The sequence below is a fragment of the Rhamphochromis sp. 'chilingali' genome (genome assembly GCF_963969265.1).
Source record: "Rhamphochromis sp. 'chilingali' genome assembly, chromosome: 22".
NCBI lineage: Eukaryota > Metazoa > Chordata > Actinopteri > Cichliformes > Cichlidae > Rhamphochromis > Rhamphochromis sp. 'chilingali'.
In genome coordinates this window covers 26,978,582-26,997,157 of record NC_137950.1, presented here as the reverse complement: position 1 = coordinate 26,997,157, position 18,576 = coordinate 26,978,582, and the positions used below count along the sequence as shown (strand labels likewise).

The 18,576-nt window shown below is 45.2% G+C and overlaps 1 protein-coding gene across 2 annotated transcripts in view; it reads left to right on the top strand.

The window, feature by feature from the left end:
- Positions 1-18,576, top strand: part of LOC308390896 (uncharacterized protein) — a 103,387-nt gene that overhangs the window by 25,824 nt on the left and 58,987 nt on the right. For both annotated transcript variants that reach the window (XM_080873238.1, XM_080873237.1), the window contains exons 2-5: positions 4,568-6,943; positions 7,082-7,199; positions 9,615-10,170; positions 10,404-10,871. In XM_080873238.1, coding sequence (XP_080729364.1) covers positions 4,832-6,943; positions 7,082-7,199; positions 9,615-10,170; positions 10,404-10,871 — 3,254 coding nt within the window. In that variant the 5' untranslated portion in view covers positions 4,568-4,831. The remainder of the gene's footprint in view (positions 1-4,567; positions 6,944-7,081; positions 7,200-9,614; positions 10,171-10,403; positions 10,872-18,576) is intronic.

Genomic DNA, 18,576 nt, shown 5'->3' with positions numbered 1-18,576 from the left:
CATTTTGCCAGGGGCTCACTGAGCAATCTGTAGGTGTGAGTGACTGAGACTTTAGGAATTATTTTCCCAACAACTGCCATCAGCCTGTGGCAACCACTTGCAACCAATTGTCCAAAACAAATTTCCCCCATGACTGGTGGTTGCCAGATGGTTCCAGACCAGTCTCTAGGCTTTAGCCCTCAAGGATAAGGTTCTTCCACCTTAGGCTACGTCCACACTAGCCCGGATAGATTTGAAAATGGCGTTTTCGTCTGAAAACACTCCGCATCCACACTAACGTTTTCAGTTGTATTCACAGAGTTGTGTGTCCACATTGAAACGTTTTCCTTCGGGGAAAATGCCGTCTCAGTGTGGACGGGAGGCCAAAACGGAGAGAAAACGATGTGTTTTCAAATGAAACATTAGTGTGGACGTAGCCTTAGTCTCAGCCAGTTCTGTCATATTTAGAGCTAAGGAGCCACTTTGTCTTCCTCACACCTTTTTACAGAGGCCCCTGGGGAGCTACCAACAACTGGACAAAGGCCAGTTGTTGGCGGTGAGTAGTGTAGCTGTGGGAAGACTAGCTGCAAAGTGTGAAAATGACAGATAATGTGACTAATGCAGAGGCAGTGAAATGCACGAAGACAGAGACGTTTTATTGTGGATGAAGCTTCATGCTGCCATCCGCAACAAATAGTAAAGGATTTATCAAATATTGCACATAAGGGCTCAAACCTGCTGCAAACATCCAAACAAATGTTGCATGCAGAAATAATTAAACGTCACAGGGAGAATTTGTCAGCTCGGTGAGACTGATGTCTTTGAAGTGAGGGCAGAATGATGAGTTGGGGTTAAGGGAGGGAAAGTTTGGTCGCTCGGCGTGCCAACTTACAAGTTCTCTTTGTTCTGTCGGCTTCAGTTATGAGCGTGCACGTTCTCTCCCACTGCTACCATAAGGCAGCTCCAATCTGTCACTGCTGGCAGCTCACCGTCCTCATTTGAGTGACTTCTTTTTTTTTTTTAAACAAGAGTTCTGTTGTCTGCGTCGTCACTGGCGTGGAAAGTCGTTCTGCATCAACGTTAAACAGAATGGAGACGACTGGAAAGAAGTCAGCTCGGCCAAGATGAGTAACCGCCAGGAGATTTAGCTCGAAAGACAAAACGTGGACTATAACAAAGAGAATAACAAAGAGATTTCTGTGCTTAGGGTTTAGCTTCATGTGCATGTTATGGCTGAGCAGCCAGCTGGATCTGATGGTGGACTTGTCAGTGAACAGACAGGAACTAAACATTACTTAATTCAATATCTTTGCACAGAGAAAGTCCTCTTCATCATCGCTGCATCAGTGTCATGGTGATTCCTGAATAAAATCTGATCACGCTAATCCGATTAGAGTTTCCATGAATCATTTGAACCTGCCTCATTTTCTCATTTTCCCCGTGAGTCCAGACCCTTTAATTGTTTTATTCAGAATGTAAATCGATCCCCGTCACCGGCTCTTTTCAGAGAGTGGGAGAGGACATGGTGGGATGATTTCCTGCTTCCTCTACAGGATGAGCTCATTTTCTCTCTGACATCATAAAAAAGCTGCATTATTTACTTTTTATTAGTATCTGTCATTGGAAATAACAGAGGCCTTTGATTTTGATTTTGATTTCTATCATTTGTCTCCAATTGAAAATTTGATTTATTTATTTGCCTTTTTCTTTGGCTGAGATTTTAGCAGTGCAGCTGCACCGTACAGTCATACAAGCTCTGCCTCCAAAACAACCCAGGAACCATGGCATTGTTTTATGCATATTTACAATAAAAATCAATTGCATAAAAAAAGAAAATATTTGAAAAAGAAAAGAAAAACACAACTGCCTGAGGTGGAAAGCTTGATGTAACAATAAAAGCAGAGCGACAAAGTGTAAAGGGAACAAAGTTAGCAAATAAATCCTGCAGCGTTAATATCATCAAAGTGTCCACTGAAGATAAAGTTCAACTAATTCATGTAACACCAAATCAAAACATCAGTCACCTCAAGGTGCTTTATATTGTAAGGTAAAGACCCCACAATAATATATAGAAACCTCAACAATCTTGGCAACAGCAGGAAGAAAAAACTCCCTCTTAACAGGAAGAAAGCTCCTGCAGAACCAGGCTCAGGGAGAGGCAGCCATCTGCCGTGAACGGTTGGAGTGGAGAAGGGAGATGATGAGGACCTGATCATGAGGAGACTCCATCATTTCTTTCCACTTAACCATCAGAGAACTTTGGTTTATTGCAGGAGTGTGAGCTCATGGAGCCACATACAGTCTTCAGGTTGACTATCACACCTTGCTGTAGTTTTCCTTTCTTCCTTTTCACTGAGCTTTACATTTTATATTTCTGCATCCCCACATTGTGCTAAATTTGAGGTATTTCAGTGTTTTTAACACACACACCATACATTTCTTCTTCGACTGATCCTGTTCACAGCACAGCAGATTATCTGTGTCCGTCTCACCCTGTACCCAGGATCCTCCTCTGTCACACTAACCCTCCGCATGTCCTCCGTCACTACACCATGAATCTTCTCTGAGGTCTTCCTCTTTTCCTCCTGCCTTGCAGCTCCATATCCAGCATCCTTTGTCCACTGAATCCACTGTCTTTCCTTTGCACATGCCCAAAGCATCTCAGCCTTGCTGCTGTACATTTGTTTCTAAATAACAACCTGAGCTGTCCCTCTGATGTACTCATCATTACTAATCCCAGTCTGCTCACTCCCAATGAAAATCTTAACATCTTCAGCTCGGCCTCATGTGTTTTTGTCAGTGTCAGCATCTCCAAACCTTACATCATAGCAGGTCTCACTGCCATCTTGGAAACCTTCTGTCACAAATCACCTCTGACGCTGGTTTCCACCACCCACACCACCCCACATGCACTCTCTTCTTCAACTCTCTTGTTCATGAAGCACGTGTTTAGGAAACGAGTGTGCACACTTTAAACATATTATTTGTATTGACTTTATATGAACCGATGCAGTCACTAAAACTATCTGGGAGACTTAGTTGTGTGCACTTGTGCGTCATACAGTGGAAACTATTTTAAGGTGCCATTACCACAGCAACAGTAGTTTGTTGTACACAGAGTACATTTCTCCCCTTTTTGTTCACTGTATAACTTCAGCAGCTAAAATACTGCCAAGCTGTGTCTATACTGTTCGGCATCAGAACAACAGTTTGTTATTTCTGTGTGTGTGTGTGTGTGTGTGTGTGTGTGTGTGTGTGTGTGTGTGTGTGTGTGTGTGTGTGTGTGTGTGTGTGTGTGTGTGTATTTAGATTTTATCCAGGTAGTTAATGGTTCTCGGTTTGCCCGTTTTTAATTGATTACGTTCACAGGCCTTCACCAAAGAGAGCCACAGACAGACTCATTAAACTGAAACAAAATGCATACATGCATTTTCCATGTAGTTTTGTTTTGTAACATTTTAACTACAGTGTAAAATGTTACAATGAATTGAATCTGATCAAATTGTCTGTTTACAGGCACATTTTCCTTAATGGTTAATTATTAATTAATAAACATTTAATTTGTTATAGTTTTTCATATTTGTTTCATTTTACTCAGAGTTGTTGCTTCATATTGATTGATTGTGACAGTTATATGCCATGGGCATGTATGGCTGCCAGTGGAAGCAGGTCACTACTGTTTATTGATGACGTGACTGCTGATAGAAACAGCAGCAGGATGAATCCTGAAGGACAGAGCTTCACAGTGCAAATGGATAATGACCCAAACCAAACTGCATAAACAACCTAAGATGGCCAAGAAAGTATAGAGACCCACAAACAATCAGCAGCTGAAGGTGGCTTTAGTCTCAAAGGAAGATATGCAGCAGCTGGTGTTCTCCATTGGTTCTAGACTTATTTTCCCCAGTTACTTTAGAGCCTCTGTAAATTGGGTACTTTGTATAGCTACAATGTTTTTATTAAAACCCTTGAATCAAAGTTCAAAGTCTGTACTTCAGTCACATCTTAACTCTTTCAAACTCCACGAAAAAAAAAAAAAGGAATTTGTTTCATTTTGTTGTCTTAAACTTCTGGACCTAACTCTGTAATTGCACCACATAACATCACTGACTTTGAAGAGTCTCTTTTAGGTCATTCAGTGTTTTAACATATAGTTTTTAAAATAATTGGGAATGAAAAAAAAAATGTTCAGAAAGAAGCAGCAAATTAAAACGTGGATGAAATCACACTGGAAGCAGGAGGGGAAAAAGCTGGCCACCATTAACACAGGAGAGGCACAATATCGTGGGAATTTGTAGAGAAAACAGGGCACTCATGGAAGATACTCATTATACTTGCTCCAGTGTTTACATGAATAATGACAGAAATAGCTGACACAGTTTAGGAGTGAACTGTGTCTAGATGGCGGTTACAGAAAGCATCGAACACAGCTGACAAATTGAGACTTCCGAAACGTGTGAGTAGGTTTCCAGAGAGTAAGCTGATGCTTGGTCCCTTTGGGCATCGTAAATACTGAATCATCCAGTGTGTATCGGGAGTCATCTGAGGATGCATAAAGATAACAACAGCTCCTCTCTTTCATTCACAGGTATGAAGAATAGGGAGCTGCTGGAGTCGTCGCGCGGGCATGTTTGTCCTCTGGCCGTTCAGCCTGTGTGTCTCTGCTGTGCACACAGGAGGGAGAAGAAAGACCGTCTAAAAATAAACTGACACCCACCACCAGCAGGAAAACAACATCCAAACTGACAAAAACAGAGAAAAAGAGCAAAGAAGAGCCCTCTTTCCACCCTGTCTGCCTCTTTCTCTGCTCCATTTCTGTTTCTGTGTCCTCATTACGTGCTGAGAGGAGGTCATGTCCCAGTCTGGAAAAGTCCTTCATCTGTATGTGGAAGTGAGGTCTGCCCCAGATCAGAATGGAGGAAAGAGGGAGAGTGAAGAAGGGATTGCTCAGGGGCATTCGGTTCAGGACAGTCCCGCGGAGCTCCTCTCTCAGCTAACGAGCCAGACGACACGCCAGATCGTCAGCAAAGCCTCCACGGCTCGCCACCTGGCTCTGGACTGCACGCACGGCCAGTCTCCCTCTCGAAACACCGTTAGCTTTCAGCTCCAGCAAACCAGCAGCTCACCTACGATCAGCAAGCGTTGGAGCTCACCCCTCCACTCTTCACCAGCGACCTCTTCGGGAAAAGTCAGTGTCCCTCACACCCCTCCTATTCGCAAGAGACTTAATGAAGAGGAAGTCAGCGACGGGAAGCGGAGTGTGGTCACCTTCAGTTACGTCGAGAAGTCAAATGTGAAGAAAGTGGAGAGTCCACGCAACTCTGTGTGCGAGAGACGAGCCAAAGAGGAATGGTCCACGTCTTCCAGCTTTCGAAAACGCCTCAGCGACCCAGTTTGGTTTGGGAGTCCCGATTCATCGTGCAGCTCCAGTCCCAAGCTGACTTTCCAGAGTCCAGGAAGTCACCAGCAGACGTTCTCCCCCGGCCTTTGCAAGCCACACTTTGACCCCATCGGCAGGGCAGCTACCAAGAGGGCTGTAGAGGAGTTTGGATCCCCCTTATTGAGGATTAAACTGGCCCACGCACTTGAGCACACCTCAGCTTCATGCTACTACCAACAACCGCGCTGTCAGTCCTGGGCTGGATCTCCCGTTCAGCGTCAGAACATCAGCGTAAACCCCAAAGATCTGGCTCCATGTGGGCTGCCTTGGAGCCCAGCCTCAGACCAGCTATCCTCGCAGTCCAAGCAGTCCTCGCTTGAGAGATCTGGGCCCCCTGAGCCCCAAAGCCCTCTTCTGACTGGAAGTCCAGCTGTCAACAGACACATTAAGAGGACCTGCAATATGAGCACTTCACCGCAGGGCGCAATCCTCCAACTTGGCAATAATGGAGTCGACGGTTTGAACCAGTTAAGCAACAGCAAATCTTCCTCTCCAGCTCACAGTCCTGAAGAGGCCACCAAAGCATCTTCAGTTCTCACAGAGGCGAGGAGGTCCTCGTTGCACAATCCTTTAGGAGAGCTCACAAGCAGCTCAAACTCTGGAGAACCCGCTCCAAATGCACAACAGTTTAAGCAAACGCTCAGAATGAACATCCCTTTAAACGACCAACAACACACGCCAGCAACCGACAACACAGACTCACACCAGCCTGAAAACTCACGATCACAAGAGACAAACTGTCACACTAATCATGACACAATGCAGCAGAGCTCCATCTTATCAGCCACTCAGAATTCCCCCGCCCTTCCTTCACGTGTCCTTCGTCCCTCTCATCCTCCCACAGAGCTCAGCTCACCCATTAGGGACCCGAGGCTATTCCAAGCTGAGCTCCGACCGCCAGATACCCCCACCCTGCATCGCCGTCAGCCGCCACAGTACACTGGAGACTCCTGGTCCCCAGGCCTGGACAGGAGAGGAGATCCAAGCTGTTTCGAGAAAGGGGACTGCACAGAGCTCGCTCGCAGACTCTTTATCAATCAAAGTGTTGAGGAGGCACCGGTCAGCTGGACTTCCAGGCAGGAGTGGGGGAATGGCGTGGAAAACAGCCCCAAGCCAAGCCCCGACCCCGTATTACAGTCTAAAAGGGTCCAAACATCTGATCAACAATCCAGGCAGTGCCGCAGGCCTCTCAGCCCGACAGCACAGCAGAAGCGGGCTGAGCAGAGGAGGAGGGAGATCCTTCTTCTGGGTCCTGTGGTGCTGGACTCTGGAGAGGAGGATGAGGGCTGTGATGAGGAAGAGCAAGGTAACGAGAGGGAGGGATACGGTGCAGCACTGCAGCCTCGTTCTCGAAGGGCCGAAGAGCCTCCTGAGGGGGAGCAGAATGGCGTTATGGGAGGGTCGTCTTCACGGAGCTCCAGCGGGGTGACGGGGAGCTTGGGAGACAGGGACTGTGTGTCCCCAGAGTCCAGCCAGTCCAGTCACCAGAGCAATGAGACTGGGGCTGCCACCTCAGGAATACAGGTGGGTTCTGCTGATAACAAAAAAGAAGGAAGGAAGGCATACTTGGATTTTTGACTGTATGCTAACCACCTTTTCCCCTCCTGCCCATTAATGCTGCACTGCAGAGTTAGCCTCTAAGCTAGTGTGTGTCTCTTGCAGACGGACAGTGGATGTGCAGCGCCCGTGCCCTCGCTGCACTGTCAGAAGATCGCTCGTGCTAAGTGGGAGTTTTTATTCGGGACCCCTGCTGAGGAGGCTGCTGGCAGGGGGGAGAAACGTGAGAGCATTTCTGTCTTACTTATATTGAGTTTCTGCACGTTCTGCCTTCATGTTCTTCCTTCCTCTCATGGGAACATTTCACACAGAGATAGAGAAGCTAGTGAAGTAGCAGTACTGCTTTCAATGTCGCAGTTTGTCGCTCAGGGAAACATACTCAGGTGTGATGTGTCAGCTGATACAGGAACAGCAGCAGGGATTTCTTCACAAAAGCTTTTCTGTTTAACTAAGGAAAATAAAATCAGGGCGCTTCCTAATATAATTCTCCCATTTATTGTAAACATTTTAGTTTCAACAAGGATATCTGTGAATTTTATTTATTGTTATCATCATAGAAATATTTGAAAAAAGTAAAAAAAAAAAAAAAATTTTTTACCGAACTTGCAAAGTAAACCATAACATTCACAATTTGAGAAAACGGTGTTTGGCAGCACGATGCAAGAAGGCAGTGTTCTACTCCCTACCATTTACAAAGGGGAACCAATCAGAAGAAAGCTTGCTTAAACGAAGGATGGTCTTAAAGGGGGAGGAGCAAAAATAGCTTGCTTCAGACATATGATCAGCTGCAAAGCTATGCTAAGAGCTAGTAGCCCTATAGCCCTGCCAGACTGGCGACCTGTCCAGGGTGTACCCCGCCTCTCGCCCTATAACAGCTGGGATAGGCTCCAGTGCCCCCCGTGACCCTGAAAGGGATAAGTGGATGGATGGATCATCAATTTAACATGTAACTTGATCAATCAAAGGTATATAAATTGACAGTAATAGAATACAAATTTGATGCTGTAAATATTCTGATGTTATACACTGAACAAAAATATAAACGCAACACTTTTGTTTTTGCTCCCATTCCCCATGGGATGGACGTAGAGACCTAAAATTCATTCCAGATACACAATATAACCATCCCTCCCAAACAGTGGTCACAAATCAGTCCAAATGTGTGGTAGTGGGCACATCTGCCATATTGAGATAATCCATCCCACCTCACAGGTGTGCCACATCAGGATGCTGATCTGACATCATGAGTAGTGCACAGGTGTACCTCAGACTGCCCACAACAAAAGGCCACCCTGGAATGTGCAGTTTTGTCTCACAGCAAAATGCCACAGATGCCACAAGCAATGAGGGAGCGTGCAATTGGCATGCTGACAGCAGGAATGTCAACCAGATCTGTCGCCCGTGCATTGAATGTTCATTTCTCAACCATAAGCCGTCTCCACAGGCGTTTCAGAGAATATGGCAGCACATCCAACCGGCCTCACAACCGCAGACCTCGTGTAACCACACCAGCCCAGGACCTCCACATCCAGCAGGTTCACCTCCAAGATCGTCTGAGACCAGCCACCCAGACAGCTGCTGGAACAATTGGTTTGCACAACCAAACAATTTCTGCACAAACTGTCAGAAACCGTCTCAGGGACGCTCAACTGCATGCCCGTCGTCCTCATTGGGGTCTTGACCTGACTCCAGCTCGTCGCCGTAACAGACTTGTGTGGGCAAATGCTCACATTCGATGGCGTCTGGCACGTTGGAGAGGTGTGCGCTTCACGGATGAATCATGGTTCACATTGTTCAGGGCAGATGGCAGCTGAGAATGTCCCAGTTCTTGCATGGCCAGCATACTCACCGGACATGTCACCCATTGAGCATGTTCGGGATGTGCTTGACCTGCGTATACGACAGCGTGTACCAGTTCCCACGAATATCCAACAACCTCGCACAGCCATTGAAGTGGAGTGGACCAACATTCCACAGGCCACAATTGACAATCTGATAGACTCCATGCGACGATGTGTTGCACTGCATGAGGCAAATGGTGGTCACACCAGATACTGACCGGTTCTGGGTCCCCAGACCCCCAATAGCGCAAAAAACTGCACATTCCAGGGTGGCCTTTTGTTGTGGGCAGTCTGAGGTACACCTGTGCACTACTCATGATGTCAGATCAGCATCCTGATGTGGCACACCTGTGAGGTGGGATGGATTATCTCAATATAGCAGATGTGCCCACTACCACACATTTGGACTGATTTGTGACCACTGTTTGGGAGGGATGGTTATATTGTGTATCTGGAATGAATTTTAGGTCTCTACGTCCATCCCATGGGGAATGGGAGCAGTAACAAAGGTGTTGCGTTTATATTTTTGTTGAGTGTATATTGAAAAGGGGAAGAACAGACTTTTGGTCATTGCAGTCATAAAAATTCATTCAGTCATAACGATTAAGGCTTTAAACTTATGAGGAAAGTGTTACTGAGGTCGCAAATAAAGGCGCTTCTGGGCTGTTTTTCCATAGACTTCTATATGACCCAGTCTTTGTAAGCAGGGGAGTGGCACACTGCTAATCACCTCTACATTGTCCTCAGAAACCACATATGCCTTTTAAGTGATCATAATTGATTTTCTTCCTCTGCAGATTCTCCAGAGGGAACCTCCACAGCTCCTCCTAGTGGTAACTCCAGTGAGTCTCCCACCCCTACTCCGCCATCCTCCCTGCCTCTGCTTTCAGCCAACCACGAGGTGCAGCACGTGGAGGTAGAGCTGGTGACCCCTCCCCCAGCCGTCATAGGAACATCGCCCAAAACGGGCATCATTCGCAGGACACTCAAGTATTCAGAAACTGACCTGGACGCTGTCCCGCTTCGATGCTACCGTGAGACGGACATAGACGAGGTGCTGCTGGCCGAGCAGGAAGACGCCGACTCTGCATTTGGGAGCAACCGCAGCGTGCAGGGAACCTCAGGGACGGGCAGCAGCCCTCTGGGAGGGCTGGCTTATGGGAGAACAGATGGGGAGGAGGAGGCGATGAGGGAAGGAAAAGCTGTGGAGGAAGAAGGAGAAGACGATGAGGAGGAAGAGGAAGAAGAGGAAGAAATGGTGAGCTGGGCAAGTGTGAGGATGCAGGGAGACAGCAGGAAGCAGCAGTGTGCAGCTGAGGAGGAGCCTGAGGTGTTTGGACACCTTCTGAAGAGGTGAGCAGACGCCTCGTGTGAAGCTGTAAACACAAACAGGAGAATTCTGGTGATGCGGGATGTTCCCCTGACCTAAATGTAGGGATCTCATCCCTAACCTACTTTTCAAGTTGGTCATAATCAGGAAGTAAAAGTCACACCTTTAAACAGTTCAGTAAATTACATTCTGGCAAAAGAAAAAAAAAATCTTATCAAAAGTCTCTTTTTCTTTATTTTCTATCCTGTCTGTTCAGACCAGTGGAAACCTTTTTCGACAACCACCATCCAGCCTTGAAATCCCCCATCTTGGTATCCGGACCCCGCCTCGCCACAGAGGACACCTTCAGCCGCCACTTTGAGAGCATCATGGAGTCGCACCGAGCCAAAGGGACGTCGTACAACAGCCTGGAAAGCGAGGAGCTGCTCACCTCCAGCACCCACACTGTCCTGACCTTTGACCTGCCCACACTAACACCCGCTATCCACGGCCCCGTGTGCCAGAGCGCCAGGCAGATCGTCCAGCTCAGCTTCGCCCCGCTGGCGCACGATGAGAGGCCCAGTCTGTCTGACTCTATCTTTACTGTGACGGGGGACTCGGACGCCACCCGAGCTCCCTCCAGCGAGAGGCTGAGCAGCGGATCAGATGATACCCCGCCCAGAGGGCAGGAGCGTTCACAGCTGGGGAGCAGCTGGTACAGCAACCCCTCCTTCTCCTTACCCAGGTGAGATCACCTGTCAGGTGGAAAGTTCACTGATTAGTATTTTTGGTGAGTCTGAGATGTTATTTACGTATAAAAATCTGGGGGAGGATTCTGAAAAATTCTGCATCACTTTCAATGGGATCTTAAGAGGAGGAGAGGTGCAAAAAAAGCTATTGATTAAACCAAACTAGGGAGAAAATTACTCTAAACTACAGAAAACAGCTTCACAACAAGATGCCACCTCCTCACTGGGTCTAACGCTTAATCAGAGTATAAAAAGTACAGCTGGGGGCTGTGGCTCAGGAGGTAGAGCAGGTTTGGTGGTTCGATCGCTCCAGTCTTCATACCAAATGATCCTTGGGGAAGATACCAAACACAGTTGCTCCTGATGCATGAATGTTAGATATAAAACACTTAGATGCAGAAAAAGTGTTTGTATCAATGTGTGTGAGTAGGTAAATGAGGCATGAAGTATAAAGTGCTTTGGTGCTCAAGTAGAGGAGAAAAGTGCTGTTTAAGAACCGGTCATTCAAACAGTGCCAGTGGTTACAGAAAACCCCTTTCATTTTCTCCTGCACTGCTACTGTGCTCCAGGCCGTTACTACTCAGGAAATAATCATCCAAACTTGTCTTCACTGCCATTATTATCAGCTGATTTCCAGGAAACACATGTAAAACACATCAGAAGAGCGGGAAATACAATCCCCCAAAACATCAACCTTATTCTGACTAACAGAGCACGTCACAAACCCACAAACAGAGAACAGAAACTTGATAACGATTAGGCTTATCGCCGTTTCTCTTTGAGATCAGGGTCTGATGAAAAGGGGGAAGGATCTATTTCACATGTTAAGGTCAATGTGTCCTGAAGGAGCCGTAAGGGGAAAATACACCATCGTCACAGGGTGTGGGGGCCGATTTTCATCTGTTCGTGCTCCTTTTTGCTTCTCTGAAATGACCTCACCTTCCAATGTCAACATGAGCAAAAGCTTTAAATTTAGCTCTCGCTCTTGACTGGCGATAAATTCGCCGGTCGAAGGCCATTTTTTTATGAGAAGAAGTGACACATACCGTAATGAAATCTGAACACAAGGAGACTCCTTGGACACACAGCTGTAAACGTTGACGTGTCTCCAGTGTCCACTTACGATCCGCCCGCACAACATGTAACAAGTGCAAACAGAGTTAATATGTCAGCATAGTGATACTAAAAGTGCTCCATTGCATCTCTGTATCTTAATTCTTTCACTCTGCTGCATCAACTTTGTAGTTCAAAGCCTAATTTATCATATAGTGGGCTTAGTACAGCCCATCAGTTCATCTTCTACCTGAAATAAGCTGTTGTAGCGTTCTTTCCATCTTCTTATAAGCCAACTTACTGTATCAGGGAGGGATCCCTCTTTCTATGACGTTATGCAGAGCATATATATATATATATACTACACTTGAGAAATAATAATCATATAAACCTCTCTGGACAGGCAAAGCTACAGTATGTAAACAGGACCTTATCTTTTGTATTTCTGAATCCTTTTCCCTTTAAATACTAATTCTACAACACACAACAAACAAATCCAGGTCCGTCTAATATGCTTAAAGTTGACTTTTTCACTGAGTCGAACCCCGACCTGCCACCCAGCCTGGCATTATGAGCCAACATCAGTGCCGGACCTCACTAACGCTCCTGTGGCTGAACGGCGGAAAGTCCCTGAAGCCAGGATCTGGCAGAGAGCCTGAAACCAGAAGGCAGGGGAGGCTGCTCCAGCAGGAGATTAATCTGGGTTTTTGGAAGGAGATGTTCCAACGGTCATAAGCTGTTTTCCCACACGGACAGATTCAGATTATTTCAGGAGAATCAGATCCAGATATTTTACAGTTTTTGTAAAACTTGTATCACACAGCAGGAAATAGTTCACATAAAAGTAAAAGGTCAACACACCACACTATTAGCTGAGCAGCTCATTCGCACATCGGCACAATAGGACATCACACTGAGTTTAAGAGGGGGCTGTCAGGTTATAGCAGACATTTACATTTCTAACATGCACTTCACATGTCTGGAAGTTCAAAATCAAGAACCTTTATTGTCACACAATAAAATGACAGTTATAGCAACCTTAGATGGTGTGTGATGTGCCACAGATATGAAACATAAAATATCATAAATATAAAATGCGTTTTATATATATATATATATATATATATATATATATATATATATATATATATATATATATATATATATATATATATATATATATATATATATATATATATATAAAAACACCCAGCACGCCCCTGCGGGCGGTTTATCCTTCAAGCTCGGGTCCTCTACCAGAGGCCTGGGAGCTTGAGGGTCCTGCGCAGTATCTTAGCTGTTCCCAGGACTGCGCTCTTCTGGACAGAGATCTCCGATGTTATTCCCGGGATCTGCTGGAGATTTGCCGTGTTGTGGCGTTAAGGTCATTTCAACGAGGTTAACCTGAAAGCACTAGTGGGAACACAACGAATATGACTGCACATTTACGCCGACATCATCCTAGTGCAAAGACAAAAACAACAAGCATGCTACTAACTTTAGCCGAGTCATTTAGACAGCTGTTAGCACATGATTCTCCTTATGCTGCTGAGAATATAGCCCGGAAGAAGCGGATAGTATAGCTTTTATTTTGGAAAGAGACATTTCTCTGTAATAAACTCTCTTTTCCAAAGATGAGTGATTCCTCAATCAGATACAGGGCTTGCAATATCGCTAGCCCGACGTCCCGGAGCTAGCGATTTTTCCAGTCGGGCTATTGTAGGAAGAAAAATATATGTCAATGCTTTTGCATTCTTTCAGAAATGTAGCTGGGTAATTATGTCATTGGCATCGGTGAGCCACTGTCAATATGTGACATATTGAAATCGCGTTTGAATTTGCACTTGTTTTTTTGCTTTCACTTTGCAATCGTGCGAACTGTGTATAGAGAGCGACAGCACTGATCTGTGAGTGATGATAATTTGTGCACCAATTCCTCTGACATCGTCTTATTAATCGTTAGCTTACTATGCAAACATGACAAGTGAAATCTCCCGCAGCAAGCTTAAACATGTGAGAGGTTGATCGCGCAGAGAATCGCTGAGCTTATGTGAGTGAGTGTGTAAAAGCATTTCAGTTCTGCTGAGCCAAATAAGACAGGTCAGGGTGAAGAAGTGACAGCCAAAGAAAAGCTTACCACAAAACGGAGAAGTTATGACAAATCAGACTATGAGGCAAAAAGAAAGTGCAGCTTTATGGTTTCATGGACAAAAGAATTTCTGTGGCTGCAATATGACGAGCTAAATAACCAGGGCTGCACATAAGTGGTCCGCAGGTGCGCATTCGCTGTCAAAATAAAAAACACGCACAAGGGTTAGGGTTAAATTTAAAAACTGTACTTTTGAGTTAAAATATATATTTATAATTTTAATAAATGACAAATTAAGAAGGCATGAACATTTTTTTTGTATCGAAAAAATATCGAACCGTGACACCAAAGTATCGAACCGAACCGAACCGTGAATTTTGTGTATCGTTGCACCCCTAATAAATATATATATATATATATATATATATATATATATATATATATATATATATATATATATATATATATATATATATATATATCTCAGGTGTCCGACTTGGCCATGTAAGAATGTTCCACTTCTTTGCTTAAATAAACTCCTGGGTTGCTTTAGCTGTATGTTTTGGGTCATTGTCCATCTGTATTATGAAACGCCTCTCAATCCATTTGACTGCTTTTAGCTTTGAGTAGACAGTAAGTCTCTGAACACCTCAGAATTCATTCAGCTGTTTCTGTCCTGTGTCGAATCACCAGTAAACACTAGTGTCCCAGTGCCGCTGGCAGCCATGCACACCCAAGCCATCACACTGTGTGTCTGCCATGTTTTACAGATGATGTGGTATCCTTTGGATCACGAGCTGTTCCACACTTTCTTCATACTTTTTTCTTACCATCACTCTGGTAGAGGTTGATCTTGGTTTCATTTGTACAGAGAATGTTTCTCCAGAACTTTTTTTTAGATGTTTTTTTTTTTTTTAAGCGAAGTCCCATCTAGCCTTTCTATTCTTGAGGTTTATGGGTGGCTTGCACCTTACAGTGAACCTTCTGTATTTACTTTCATGTAGTCTTCTCTTCATGGTAGACTTGGATATTGATATGCCTACCACCTGGAGAGTATTATTCACTTGGTTGGCTGCTGTGAAGGGGTTTCTCTTTACCATGGAAATGATTCTGCGATCATCCGCCACTGTTGTCTTATGTGGATGAAAAGTCAGAGTTGTTCTCTCTGAATGGAGTTTTAAATCACAGAGTTTCTGAAGTAGATTCAGTTCTAATGCAGCGTTGATTGTCTCCTATCTGAGGTCAGAGCCCTGTTAATGGACTGTTGTCAGGTTCCAGACTAACGAGCGTCTCTGCCTCTGTCTGTCTCCCTGCACAGAGCACTGCAGCAGTGCTATTCTGGAGAGTCGAGTAGGCTAAAGTGAAGGTCGTTAGAAGGCCGCCTGTGGTCCCTCTGCTGTCTGCCAGCCGTGTATGGGTGTATCCATCTGTCTGTGCGTGTGTTTGTGCATGCACATGCACCCTTTTCTTTGGGTTTGTGTGTGCGTGAAGTGCATGCATGGATGTGTGATGCACAGCAGATGGCGGCTGCAGCAGCGAGAGACTCACCTTGACTGTCCCAAAGACTTCATTTTGTCTCTCTGCAGAGTGTTTATCTGAATGCAGATAGCCCTGACACGCACATGCCGGTATATGTGACAGATTCCACCTGTTTCTGCTTTTCGGTGTCTCCAACTCTGCTTATGTGTGACTGCTTTGTGAATGTCACCCTAACTTAGTGTGACAGCACTGCAGAGGTGGAGTGAGCGCACTGCTGCTGCTTTCGCCACAAGATGGCGTAAGAGGACAGCAGTCTTCCTGCCGAGTGCTGTTTGGAAAGAGTGAGCGTAATATGTTGCAGGTGTGTGACTTGCAGCCCGATCACAGTGTGTGTTTTAGTGTGTTTGTGTGTCCAAGGAAGGAATCGGTCTCAAGTTTCAGCGGATTCATAGTCAAAATCTTACAAAACAAAGCAGCTTCATTTTGTCTCATTTTGTAAACCTGAACTCGTACTTTAGTTTCAGATTTTTTCCTGATGAACTAAACAGTGAAGGCAAATGTTTGCTAAGTGCTGATCTTATCGCACTCTTGCTGGCCTGAAGCTGTGGAATCCAGGAGTGAGACGGCCAGGCAAATATCCCTGAAGGCTTGTCCATACTTTGATAAAAGTTGGAATTTCGCTCCCCTCCTCCCTCTCCTCCTACTCCTCCTCTTCCTCCTTCCCTCACATCACCCTTTTCAGATGCTCTGTACCATTAGACAGTGGCTCATTGTGTCGAGCTGCCCAGTGGACTGAGAGGGGGTTCAATTATCCGTGGACACCGTTAAAGCAGAGGTTGACACTGGGAATTCTCTCAGGCCCTCTCGGCATTGTGCTGGCTCTCGATGGGACAATGCTAACAGGTGGCAGAGCCTAAGCTACAGTGCTGGCGTAATCTCATAATTATGAACACTCCTGCAGGCCCAGATGAAGCGTATGCTGTAAACAGATGTAGACAAAAGGCCACCTTTTCTTTGCCCGAGGCAGCAGAGCAAACCGTTTGGGCACACACACCCAGCAGTTTAAACCTGACACTTCACACTTTTGGTGTTCTGTGTAGGTGTGTGAAAAAAAAGCTTACATCACAAACAAGGTAAACTACAATTTGAACAACACTCAAAGGATGGACATGCCAAGTGCGTGTAATTGGAGATGCGTGTAGACGGAGAGAGGAATGAATGCAGGAGGGTGATTTTTTTTTTTTAGGGAAAAGACAAGCCAAGTCTCATGCCATGCTTTGAATCCAAGGTCAGTAGGGGACAGTGAGAGTTTACACAGTGGAACAGGGAGGGAGAAAGAGAGAGGGAGGAGTGAAAAGAGGGAAGAGAAACAACAGCAAACAGACTCAGAGGGGAAAAGATAGAGTCCGAGAGGCATTGCAGGACAAACAGCTCTTTTACTTTGGGGGGGAGAGAGGAGGCTTGCTGAGAGGATCAAATGACAGCAAACACAGGGGGAGAGTGAGAAAGTGGACGGAAAGAAAGGAGGCACCCATGAAGTCTCAGTCAGCCTCGAAACCCGGGAGAGGAGCGTCAAAGCCTGCTGGCCTCCTGGGAGAGAGTGCAGGTGTTCTCCTACATTAGGCCTGCCAAGTGCACGGCGATGCGTTCAGGGTACGAGGCGAGGGGGAGAAGAAGGTTCAGTCAGGCGAGCGGTCAGAGGAGAGGCGCCGGCCATGTGACGCCAGCGAGGACGCCGGCCGTCTTCTGTTGTCAGGGCTCGTCTGCAGCCGGGGAGGAGAGGTACTTAGAAAATAGGCGGTCTTGCCACAGGTAGGTCAACACCCAGGAACCTGTCTCACCTGTCTGTCGTGTATATGTGAACATTTGAATATCATGTTTGTGGAACAGACGTGCAGATATGCAGATAACAGTAATTCTGGGAAAATTGTCTGACTGCCCATGTAGCTCTCGTGAACATCGAGACGTTTGCCCAACTTTTTCCTTCGCTTTGGACTTTTAATTTCAAGTTAGTGATGACGGCTGATAGGGCTGAACGATTATGGAAAATAATCTAATTGCGATTTTTTGCCCCAATATTGCGATTGCGATGCGATATGCGATTATTTTTTAAGGTCTTTGTCTTCTGTATTATTAAACAAAGACAAGCAATACATCATATAGTATGGCCAATACTATATTACATTAATTTTAAACTGTTCTTTCCTGGAAGACAGACCTCTGTTATGATGACATGAGGTGATGCATGAATTGATGACTGACATTTTTATTTAACTTCTTCAATCACAACAGTATATTTGAACATACACAATAGTTTATTTTTAGCTTACAAACATCTGAGCATAAAGTGCTGACAAGGAACCCTGGTGTAAACATTAAAATGAAAGTCAGTACAATGTGCAGATTGCAGAAATATACATAAAAAAAAATCAGTGGCTTTACCACACTCAGTTTTTCGACATCTGTGAACTACTAGACAGTCATTCAATTAAAAAATAATATTAAATAAATAAAACTAATAAATAAAAAATACACACATCTTACTGATCTCTGCAGTCAGTAACATTACACATAAAGTGCAAACATAATAGCAATTGTATAAACACACACACAAACACGCCTTTAAAGTTTAAAGGCGTGAAATTGGACGGTCTAGTTCTGATTAGCGTCACCGCTGTCTCGGTGGAGTTTAATAAACTCGGCCGTCTGCTTCTTGCTATCTAAAATATAACCAGGCACTGGTGTAAATTCTCGACTGTCTCATACTTCTGTTTAATAAGTTTTCTGTTTGACGTTTAGTCAGCTGTGTGAAAACCAAGGAGGAACCCACCCGGGGGATTAATAAAGTTTTATTTTATCTAATCTAATAACTTTAATCTCAGCCAAACCGATTTACTCACGAACAAACAAAACACTGAAAAAAGCCCAACAATAACATTTTTAGGTTGTCTAAGTGACTTATATATTACGTTTAACCCGAGCAGCGAAACTCCGCGGTGATCTGAAAATGATGTGCCGGGAGTTGTGCCGTTCTCGGCCGCATCAGTAACCCTCGAGCTCCCGGCTAGCTGTCGAGCTGG